Below are 12712 nucleotides of genomic sequence, written 5' to 3' on the forward strand. Positions count from 1 at the left end.
GGTTCAAACGCACTAGCCACTCCTTGGAAATCCTATCAGGGCCCCATATATTAGAACCGACTCGACAGCATTTAAAACCCATATGCATGTATAGCTGCAATTAGGTGAGTGGCAACAAAATATGGCTATGCTTACCATGACTCAGTAGAACAGATCAAAGGGAAGCTTGAAAAGATTTTTAAGGAAGATGCTATTTACCGCTTCTCGATCAAGAGCGTCTTGGAAATCTTTAAGTCGTCTTTCCTCATATTGTTTTTCTCTGAAAACTCTGTTTTGCCATAAAACTTCCTTTTCGTGGCGAACATGCATGAGCTGCACAGCAATCCTGCGTTCCTGCTGGGACTGTCTCATCAGCCGGTTAATCAGCTGCTCCTCCCGATAAGCCTCCTGAAAACACCATGCGAAGAGCCGATTACGGGTCAAGACCGTGCCTAAATTCTCCTTTGGACTAAGAAGCCTAAATGATTTTAAAACGCATACTGAAATTCATTGAGAACAAATTCTGCTATTTGACTTGAATTTGAACATGGGAAAAAAAATCAAATTATAGAAATGAAAAATCTCCAACAGTAGGCTGTCTAATTTGGGTATTTAGAAACCTCATGGACTTAAAACTTACAATTTGTTTAAATGAATTGCTATGTCCTTTAAAATCTGATCAGAAAACAAAATTGGTGATTGCTTTCAAGGTATTATATACAAGGTAAAGAAGTTGGGAATGGTGTTATATACACTGTAACGTAACCACTGGTGGTGAAATATTCACAGACATTTATTATCTAAGGATGGTAAATCAGATCAGTTATCAGTGGGTTCATTAGAATACCTGTGTGAGGAAAAGCTAAAAATGGATGGAATAGGAAGACCAAGAACAGGATTAGGGAAAATTATCTACTGGTGAATTTAAAACATTTGAATGGTGATAATCTGGAAGAACATTTAGATATTTTCAGCTAAATGAAAGTGCTCCAAATACTCAAAGGGGGACCAGTAAATGACCAGTTGGAACAACATTAAACTGGGAATTAGAGACCTAGCTGCAATCCCAGTCTGACCATCAACTGTGTGACCTGGGGCAGGGAACTTGGGCTTTTCAAGGCCTATTTCTTGGTAGAGAAACTGAGGAGGGGTTAGATGGAAGATGATCCCTTCAAACTCTGTTACCCTGTATAAACAGAGACATCATGTGGAAGGAGGAAGTAATTATAGTATTCAATGGGGAAGACTTAAAAAGAATACCTAAACCCTGATGATGTCTATTTAATATCTAACAACTTTGTGGCACTGTAGGAAAAGCACTGAACCACAAGATTGGCTTAAACTGCAAGGTTAATGGTTCAAACCCACAAGCTGCTCCTCGGAAACTCTATGCAGGGTGGCTGTAAATTGGATGACCTGATGGCACTCGACAACAACACCAATTCAAAACTTTCAGAACTAAGTCTGGCATCATTAATAACAGTATTTCAAACGATCCCTTCCACTATGAAATTCAGGAGAAATACAACATGTTGGACAAAACCTAGATACTCAATAACAATAACACTCTAAAAAAAAAGTGTAAAATTCTTATATTATGTAAAAATGGACATTAAATAAAAGTGAAACTGAAAATTAAAAATGGTTTCTGTTAATAAGATGCATTCTATAAAGATCAAATCATGAACATCTTTACAAATACATATCTCTTCAAGGTATACAACTTTCAAAGTTTTCATGTTAGTCATTTGTGTGTTTTGATGATCCAGTAGTGGAGGGGAGGTAGAATGAAAAAATGGTCATAACATATTAATTCCTCTTTCTGTATCCACAGCCATGCAGTGTTATTTTGAAGATATTCTCATCAAGAGATGGAGACTTATTTCTGCACCTCAAAATAGAGGTTGACTATGTGACTTAAATTGACCAATGGGTTATCAGTAAGAATCACACTGGGGATTTTGATTTTCTTATTGCTCTTGAGACTTCTGATACTACCATATGCATTATCTCACCCTGGCCTGCTGGAATATGAGAGGCCACATAGGGAGAGCCCCAGTTATTCCAGCTAGCCCCTACAAAGCCATAATAAACCAACCAGATCCTGTCAACCCAACAGCTGATCAAAGAGGTATGAGTGGGCCCAGCTGAGACAAACAGAGCAGCTAAGCCAGCCCCAATTGCTAACCATATTTTAGTTTTTTTGTCTTTTTTAAAACATAGCAGTAGATAAATGGTACATAAGGCATAGTTCCAGTTATCTTTTTAATAAAATATAAGCTTGCTTGATTTTTCCAAGTGGATCCTAGGAGATTTGGCTGTTGTATGACAAAGCAATTTAGATGTCAAGATGACATCTGGTTATTCTGACCCTTATGAAGAACAAGCTGGATTGATCAGGTAGGGTTTCATTATTGCCTGGCTGACATACCACATCATTAATAAAGAGGACAGAAAAAAGGGAAATTAATGGTGGAATAGTTGAGTCAATGAATGCAGTGTATGCTAGGGTTCAGTATGAAGAATAGAAAAAGTATTTTAGGACAAAATCCAAAAGTTTAGAGAAAATAGAAAAAAAAAAGATTTCATGTTTGTTCCATTTATAAGTAATTCAAGTTTATTTTTCTTTTTTAAATAGCTTGTTTCTCCAAATTTAATTGCAATATAAGGTATATTTTCTTACAGAAATAACACTGTAAGTTGTGGTTAGGTACTGAGACAGTCTACAAATGCCTGTTTAACCAAGAACATAAATGAAATATACTGGATTTCCAATGAATAAAATGGAAAATAGTAACAAATTCACAATTCCCTTTGAATATATTTAATCATATTTGGGGAGGACTTAGCTATAGAATCTAGAACACTTCAACATGATTGCCAGTCTTTCTGCCTCCCCGCAACCTCCCCAAGTTGGTGCTGCAAGTTTTACACTGAGCTAACAGCCCTAGCTTAATTCTCCAGAGATGCGATAGCAGTTTTCGTCATGAGACAGGGCACTGAAGAAAAGTTTGGGCAGCTAAGTATTCAAGGGTCTTTTAAGAGAGGAAGGAATCTGGTGTTAAACAGCTAGCTCCCTTTTTGAAAGGGTAGACAAGGTCCTGGGTTGGCTGAACTGCAAGAGCCAGCTGAGATATTAGCCAAATGAGCACAGAATCAATTGGGAGCCAACTCAAGTTCCCAGCCTGAACATTTTCACTTACATTTCCTAAAATGTGTATCGCCACTCAGCAGTTCTGACCCTAAGCTCACTAACTCCCTTCAAGCCAAGTCTTCTTCTAATATCTTCCCATCTCAGTCAATCTTGGTGTTGTTAAGTGCCACGGAGTCAGTTCTGACTTAGAGCTATCCTATATAGGGTTTCTGAGGAGTGACTAGTGGGTGTGAACTGCCAAGCTTGGGGTTTATACTACAGCACCAGCATTTATCCTACAGCGCCACTTAAGTAGACCCTATTATACTATCATACTAAATTTCAGGATTATTGTTGTTGTTAAATGCTGTTGAGTCGATTCCAACTCATAGCAACCCTGTATAGGGTTTCTGAGGAGTAGAGGTTGGGTTTAAACCTTGTGGGTAGCAGTCCAGTGCTTATCCAACAGTGCCACACTGGGACTCCAAGTTTCATTAGGGTCCTCCTAAATTCCTTCTTTTCTATCACTCCTAAAATCGAATTATTCAAGTATTCAATTTTGCCTTTTATATATGTCTGAAAACCATCCCTCTTCTCCATTTTATTCTGACTGGCACGATCCCTACCTTGGTTAACACTAGTCCCTTGGTATGATGTCTTCTCCCAAACCCTACTTCTAAAACCCATCTTCCCAAAAGTCACAACATCTTTTTCGCCTTAAGTCTCATAATTTCAACCAGGTTACTACATTTCTTTATGAATTCTAAGGTGAGGTAACAACTTGACCACAGCTTTCGAGCTCTCTCTTCACAGTCTTGATGAAAATGGCTGTGGCTCTGTGCCGTGAAGTCGGTCCCGACTTACAGCGACCCTGTACAGGGTTTCCGAGGCTGTAAATCTTTCTCCCACGGAACAGCTCGTAGTTTTGAACTACTGACCTTGTGGGTCGCAGCCCAATTAGTAACTACTACACTAAGGATATATAAACTCAGGGGGTGAGGGGGGCGCTGGAGTCACTTCTAATAGATGCAGTGCAAGTTAAGTGAGATGAAACTCTTCTTGACATGTGATCTACCTTCTTGAAAACCAGCACTGAAATCCTTGACAAATATTGTGTTCTCTTTGGAGAAGAGAAGGGAGGCTGGGCAAAGAGGCCATGCTGTACAGAAGTGCCCACTGTACCACTGTGAAGCAGTGGCATTGTGTTAACAGTGGCATTGTGTCAGCACTGTGTCAAGGGGCACCACATCAGTGGAGAGAAGACAGTGGGAGTGGTGGCTTCCTGGCTCTAGGAAGTACAGATTCCCCAAGCAGAGAAGGAACAACCTGGAGATGGAGGTCACTTGCTGGACAAATCCAGAGCTCAGACTCTTCCACATTCACAGGCTGTGGCTCCTTGACCTGGTAAACAGGCCTCCAGCTAGAGTCTTGCAAAAGTCGATGCTAACAGAACTCATATACAAAGTGAAGATAGTCAGAAAGAATTCACTCACCTAGTTTTCCAGGTAAATACAAGACTGAGATTGTAAGCAGGGAAATCAAAAGTCTTGCAGGCAAAACTAAAGCGATTTATAACACAAGGGGAAATGTGATCAAAATTCACTGCTAGATAATGAAACTAGAAATGGGTGTTGCTGTTGTTTTTGTTGTTAAGTGGCCTTGAGTTGGTTCAGACTCATAGTGATCCAGTATAGGGTTTCTAAGAAGTAGCTGGTGAGTTTGAACAGCCGACCTTGTGGTTCAAACTGACCTTGAGACTGAGTGCTGCTTATATTCTATAAATTCTTTTAATTAAGATACTATCAAGATTCCTGAATAAAGATATGTGAATTGAAATAAGAACTAGCTTAGTACAGTGCAGAGTTATTCTTTGAATAAAGAGAGAACCTATAAATTGTCTCACATTTTAGACATACACGCTTGTCCTATTCATAAGAACCCATTGCTGCTGCGTGGATACCAGCCCATACCAACATTGTAGACAGAGTCCAACAGACTGATATAAGTTCCGGAGGCTATAATCTTTACAGAGCAAATTCTGCCTCTTCTTTCTCGCAGGAAGCAGCTGGTGGGTTTAAGCTGCTGACCTTTTGTTAGCAGTCAAGCACATTGACTACTGCACTGTCAGGGATCCCTGGCCTACTTATGATCACAACTGAAATCATATTCCTTCCCAAGCTTATCTCAGACAAAAAATATCTCCATCCACCCTGCTGCCCACATTAGAAATCTGGCCTTTCACCCTAACTTTTCCTTCCCCGTGTCTATATGAAACATTAAGTCCTCCTGATTTTACTTTAAAAATAATTTTTGAAGCCCCGTCTCTCTACTGTCATTATGCTGACTCTAAACTTTAAAACAAGGATCATTTTGAACTTGGATTATAGCAAAACCTAACACTTGTGTCTCCTCCTGTAATCCATTCTCCAGACTTAAGGCAGTGGGCTCTTTAAGGGCAAACCTGATCTTGTCACTCTTGCTCCTGTTTGCTTTCTAAGAAGGCTTACAACGCTCCTTGAGATTTGGTCCCTAGTGACCCTTCAAGAATCGCCAATGTGCTCCTCCAGATCTCAACTTTCAGTGTACTAAGGGCACTGACCACCACTTGTCTGTCAATTTGTGGACAGGTTTAAGCTGAGCTTCCAGTTGAAGACAGAACAGGAACAGGGAGTGATGGACTACTTCTGAATATTTGTTCACTGAAAACCTTATGACTAGCAGTGGAACACTGTCAGCACCAGATTATTGAATATTGAAACATGAGATGAAGAGTCTCAGAATACTACAAGATATATTGCAGGAAGATAAGCCCTTCAGTTGGAAGGCACTCAAAATGTGACTTGGGAAGGGAAGAACTGCCTCCTCAAAGTAGAGATAACCGTGATGACATGAATGGAGTACAGTCCTCAGGACCTTCATTTGCTGATGAGGCACAACTCAAAATGGAGAGAAACAGGTGTAAAAATCCATTTTTAATCCAGAACATGCAATGTACAAAGTATGAATCTAGGAAAATAGGAACTTGTCAAAAATGAAATGGAATGTATAAACATCGCTATCCCAGGCATTAGTTAGCTGACATGGACAAGTATTGGCCATTTTGAATCTGACAATCACATTATTTCCTATGTCGGGAATGAAAAACTGAACAGGGATGTCCTCACATTCATCATCAAAAAGAACATATCAAGATCATTCATGAAGTACAATGCTCTCTGTGATAGGATACTATCCATACACCTATAAGGAAGAGAAGTTAATACCACTATTATTCAAATTTATGCACCAACCACTAAAGTCATTAATGAGGAAACTGAAAAATTCTATCAACTTCTTCAATCCAAAATTGATCAAACAGGCAATTAAGATGAATTGATAATTACTGGTGATAGGAATGCAAAGGTTAGAAACAAAGAGGAAGGATCAGTGGTTGGAAAATATGGACTTGGTGATAGAAACTATGTTGGAACTCGTAGGATAGAATTTTGCAAGACTAATGGCTTCCTCAATGCAAATACCTTTTTTTAAATAGCATAAAAGATGACTATACACATGATGTCACCAGATGGAATACACAGAAATCAAATTGACCACATCTGTGGAAAGAGATGGTGGAAAAGTTCCACATCATCAGTCAAAACAAGGCCAGGGGCAGACTGTGGAAAAGACCAATTACTCATATGCAAATTCATGCTGAACTTGAAGAAAATTAAAGCAAGAGCCAAAATATGACCTTGATTATTTCCCAACTGAATTTAGAGATCATCTGAAGAACAGAGTTGATCCATTAGACACTAAAGGTAGAAGACCAGAAGAGTTCTGGACAGGAAGAAAGTAAAAGGTCATTAAGAAGACAAGAAATCAGGAAAAGGCCAAAATTGATGTCAGAAGAGACACTGAAACTTGCTCTCCAGCATAGAGATGCGAAAGCAAATGGAAGGAGTGAGGCGGCACAAGAGCTGAACAGAAAATTTCAAAGGTCAGCTCAAGAAAACAAAGTCAAATATAATTAAAAGTGCAATGACATGGAGTTAGAAAACCAAAAGGGAAGAACTTGCTCAGAATTTCTCAAGCTGAGGGAACTGAAGAAAAATGTCAAGCCTCAACTTGCGGTACTGAAGGATCCTATGTGCAAACTATTGAATGATGCAGAAAATGTCAAAAGAAGATAGAAAGAATACACAGAGTCACTGTACCAAAAAGAAACGGTCAATGTTCAACCATTTCAAGAGGTAGCTTATGATCAAGCTTATGAGCCAATGATTCTGAAGGAAGAAGTCTAAGGTGCATTGAAGGCACTGACAAAAAACAAAGTACTGGGAATTGATGGAAAATAAATAGAAATCTTTCAACAAACTGACATGGCATTGGAGGCACTCACTCATCTATGCCAACAAATTTGGAAGGCAACTACCTGGCCATTTGACTGGAAGAAATCCACATTTGTGCCCATTCCAAAAAGAGGTGAACAAAGGGAATACAGAAATCATTGAACAATATCATTAACATCTCATTCAAGTAAAATTTGCTAAATACAAAAATAGATGCAACCATACATTGACAGAGAACTTCCAGGGGTTCAAGTTGGATTCAGAAGAGGATGTAGAATAAAGGATAATTATAGCTTGATGTCAGATGGATCTAGACTGAAAGCAGAGAATACCAGAAAGATGTTTGCCTGTGCTTTAGTAAGTACACAAAGGCTTTTGTTTGTGTGGGTCATGACAAGCTATGGACAACACTGCAAAGAATGAGTATTCTGGGATACTTAATTTTGCTCATGAAAAACCTGTACATATACCAAGAGGCAGTTGTTTGAACAGAACAAGGGAACACTGAATGGTTTAAAATTAGGACTGGTGTACATCTAGGTTGTATTCTTTCATCATACTTATTCAATCTGTACACTGAACAAATAATTTAAGAAGGTGGATTATATGAATTTAAATGTGACATCAGCATTGGAGGAAGACTCATTAACAACTGTGATATGCAGATGATACAATCTTTCTTGCTGTAAGCAAAAAGGACTTAAAATGTTTACTGATGAAGATCAAAGATCACAGCCTTCATTGTGAAGTGCACCTCAATGTAAAGAAAACAAAAACCCTCTCCACTGAACCAGTAAATAACATCATGACAAATGGAGAAATGATTGAAGTTGTCAAAGACTTCATTTTGCTCTTATCAACCATCAACATTCATGGAAACAGCAGTCAAGAAATCAAATGACGTATTGCATTAGGCAAATCTGCTGCACAAGGTATCTTTAATGCATTGAAGAGCAAAGATGTTAGCTTGAGGACAAAGGTGTGCCTGATCCAAGCCATGGTATTTCCAATAACCTTATATGCATGCAGAAGTTGGACAGTGAATACGAAAAACCATAGAAGATTTGATGCATTTGAGTTAAGGTGCTGGAGGAGAATATTGAAAGTGCCACGGGCTGCCAAAAGAACAAACAGATCTGTGTTGGAAGAAGTACAGCCAGAGTGCTCTGTGGAAGCCAGGATGGCCAGACTTCATCTCTCATACTTCGGACATATTATCAGGAGGGACCAGACTCTGTAGAAGGATATAATGTTTGGCAAAGTGGAGAGACAGGGAAAAAGAAGAAGACCCCCAATGAGATAATTGGCAGAGTGGCTGTAGTGATGGGATCAGGTATAGCAATAATTATAAGATTGGTCCAGAACTGTGCAGTGTTTCGTTCCATTGTGAACAGGGTCGCTATGAGTTGGTATCAACTCAATGGCACCTAACAACGACAAGGGCACTGAACCTTCGCACATGGTATTCATTCCTCAGGAAACACACTGTACCTTGCAGGATTCAGGTCTCCCTGGAAACTGCTCCATCTCATTCCACCCTACCTTCCTTAACTAACTCCTGATCTATCCTCTTCATTAGATCTGTGATACCATACTCTACATGTCTTCCCCAAACCAAGCTGGGGCTATGGGGTGGGGCTTCCAACCTATGCATTAACCACTTTAATCTTCACAGCAATACCACACTCTAATGTAATCACTTATTTGTAGCTCATCTTGAAACACCAGGCTCCGTGAGCATGGATTCCTCCTCTTTCTTGTTTATTGTGTTCCTCCATCCTGCACAAGGAATTAAAGTGTAGACATAGCTCAGAACGTATTTATATAATGGAAGAGAAGCCAGTGATTTTGAAACAGTAGCTGTATCATAAATTGCCTATTGTTGTTGCTGTTAGGTGCCATCGAGTCAGTTCCAACTCATAGTGACAATATGCATAACAGAACAAAACACTGCCCTGATTGCAGAGTGGTTAAAAGCTTGGCTGCTAGCCCAAAAATTGGCAGTTCAAACCCACCAGGCGCTCGACAGGAGAAAGATGTGGCAGCCTGTCTTCATAAAGTTTATAATCTTAGATACCTTGGTTACGAATCGGGCTGCAAACCCTAAGATCAGCAGTTCGAAACTACCAGCCGCTCCGTGGGAGAAAGATGAGGCTTTCTGCTCCTGTAGAGATTTACAGCCTCGGAAACCCTGTTCAGGGTCGCTATGGGTCAGAGCCGACTCAACGGCACTTAACTATAACAAATATATATATTGTTGTTGTTAAGTGCCATCGAGTCAGTTCAGACTCATAGGGTTTCCAAGAGCACCTGGTGGGCTTGAACCGCCAAGCTTGTGGTTTGTAGTCCAATTATGATCCTACAGCGTGACATCAGAAATCCATATGTTTTTGAGTTCACTCATATTTGTGTGTATGTGTATGAAAATGGAACTACAAGAAACATGCCTACCCATGTATATATAAGTGTGCATACATACTATGCATATATGGGAGTCCTGGTGTAGTCTTGTAGGATAAGCACTGGACTGCAAGGTAAATTTGAACCACAAGACAGGCAGTTCAAATTCACCAGCCACTCCTCGGAAACCCTATACAGAGTCTCTAAGACTCAGACACTACTCAACAACACTTAACAACTACCACAGTCATACATATGAATGTATGTATGTGTGTGTGCATATGACTACATTTTGTAAAATTCCCAGCAATTTTCTTTAACCAACAACTACATTACTTACCTCTTGTGCTTCATGGGCTATTAATTGGTCCATTAACAATCTCCGTCGTCTTTTCTCCCTCTGCTCTCGTGCAAGAGCATCTTCTTCCAGGCGCTTCTGGATTTTTTTAATGTAGTCATCATCTGAGTAAGTGTTTAGCAAGTCGGTAGCCATCTGGCCTGATGTATCTAGAGAAGGCTTGGATGCACTGAGAATAATAATGTTTATTTATTAGTGTAAATATTAAAGCAAATATTAGATCTTTAGTGTGATTCCCATAGTTTATCAAAAGGTTCCATTTACTACACAGCATTTCTGGCCTCTCTTCTCTGTGAAGTTCTTCCCAGGCTTAGAGCCTTTGTGTTCTTTCACTTCTCGTGATTTTGACTCTAACTAGAGAGATTCTTTCCTTTGAACCATCTTTTCCTTGTTCCTCCCTTACACCAATCGTTCCTGTTTGTCTTGTGGGCCTCTTGACTACCTATTTTTAGACAACAGTAAGCATACTTTTCATCACCCACGCATTAGGAAAGGCAGGCACATCTCTAAAAGTCAACAAGGTAGGTAAACTACTGCCGAGATGTTAGAGAGTACTTCTTCTGGTGCTTCTGTCTCCTCCCACTTTCCTCTAACCCATGGTAATCACCTGTAAGCTTCCAGATGGATTTCTGATTGCTTAGAGCCCTGGGCCAGCTCTAACAGGAAGCTCGACAGTTGAACGTTGATCCTTGCTGATCATACCACTGAGCAGTCACAGGTCTGATGCGGCCTCTCACGAGGGTTCTGGAGGCCCAAGTGAGAAGACCTACCTAACAACTCCTGTTCTATTTCATGCCCAAATTCCTAAAGGGTCAGAAACAGCCTGCTAGTCTTCCCAGAAGAAAACAAACACATTCAATGTAGTGAGAAAAACAGTAGCTTGGTTCAGAATTTATAAATTAATTTTAAAAATTATCATTAAATGATATATGTTTATGTGTATGAGGCTCAAATAATCATCAGTTCTCACCTATACATGTTTTAAAAAAGTAATCAGAATATAAAAATACAATGGTACAAAAAATATCAAACTTCTAAGCAATAATAAATTTTGTATTAGGAATAATTATTATTTTAACGTTATGCATAATAATGTCCTATTCATAGTACAAATCATAATCCCAGCCCATAGAACAACTTTGGGCAGTAGGCCTGCTTGTAGAATGGTGTGCCTTCAGGCACTGAATTGGGAGAGCCAAGTTTACTGAGCCACAGAACCAGAGCCAAGTGCCTTCGGCTGTCAGTTTATGGTGCGGTGGTATATCCTGGGGGCCTTTATCAGCAGTGCTAGAGGGGCTTTGTAAAATTTCCCTGGGCTGAGGCCCGACTGTGGGCATGGCTGAGGAGAGGCTGTTCTCACTGGAAGAACTATTCCCTGAGCATTTTCTGATTCTGAATTATAACCTCTTAATTATAAACCCCATAACGGTGAGTGTATTGGCTGAGTTCTCTGTGGCTGCTGCAGTGGTATTGAATCCAGAGAAGAAGTAGAGAGTGTCCTGGGAGGGATGGTTGGTGCCATCATTTCTGCAGTAGTAGTGTAAAATAATTTTAGAAAATATTTAAAAAATACGTGTGAACATAGAATAGTAAGGATTGCTGTTGTTGTTAAGTGCCGTAGAGTCGGTTCCAATACATAGCAACCCTATGTAGGATTTCTAAGGAGTGGTTGGTAAATTTGAACCACTGTGGTTCAAACTTTATCCCACAGCACCACACCAGGAGTCCTAATAGTAAGCAAGTTTTGTTGTTGTTGTTATGTGCCGTGGAGTCGGTTCCGACTCATAGTGACCCTATACAGGGTTTCCGAGGCTGTAAATCTTTATGGGAGCAGAAAGCCTCATCTTTCTCCTGCGGAACAGCTGGTAGTAGTTCGCAGCCCAATTCGTAACCACTACGCTACCAGAGCTCCTTCACAGAAAAATCAAGTCTACATATTTTCATAGTCACTTTTCCTCTTGATCAGTACAGGAGACTTTAATGGATAATTAATCTGAAGTTCAACTCATAAATCTTCCCTCATCCACCCTCTTAATGAAGATCCTGCAGAGTGAAATGACTGCAGATAAATTATTTCTAACATTCACAAGTTATGTGTAAATGAGAATACAGTTTTATGCTTATTAAAATAGTTCAACTCTCACCTTTCTTTTGCCTGGAGATCCTTTTTTATTAATGCTTCAAACTTCTTAATCTCATTGGCAACATCCTTTAAAGAAAATTCATCATCAGTTCTCTGTTTCAAAAACCACTGGAAATCTTTATCTACCACATTCATTCAAGTTTATAAGGTGACATGCGTTATTGTTGTTGTTGTTATCCTGTACAGGGTTTCCGAGGCTGTAAATCTTTACGGGAGCAGAAAGCCTCATCTTTCTCCCATGGAACAGCTGGTAGTTTCGAACTGCTGACCTTAGGATTAGCAGGCTGATTCGTAACCACTAAGCTACCAGAGCCATTAGAGAGATGCAAATCAAAACAAGGAGATATCATCTCACACCAGCAATAACA

General features: G+C 39.7%; 1 protein-coding gene across 1 annotated transcript in view; it reads right to left on the reverse strand.

The window, feature by feature from the left end:
* The window catches only part of SPEF2 (sperm flagellar 2), a 366767-nt gene that overhangs the window by 297310 nt on the left and 56745 nt on the right, over nucleotides 1-12712 (reverse strand). The window contains 3 exon segments of the mRNA XM_006876554.1: nucleotides 199-387; nucleotides 10184-10370; nucleotides 12346-12410. Coding sequence (XP_006876616.1) covers nucleotides 199-387; nucleotides 10184-10370; nucleotides 12346-12410 — 441 coding nt within the window.

This window comes from Chrysochloris asiatica, unplaced genomic scaffold (assembly GCF_000296735.1).
Source record: "Chrysochloris asiatica unplaced genomic scaffold, ChrAsi1.0 scaffold00390, whole genome shotgun sequence".
Lineage (NCBI taxonomy): Eukaryota > Metazoa > Chordata > Mammalia > Afrosoricida > Chrysochloridae > Chrysochloris > Chrysochloris asiatica.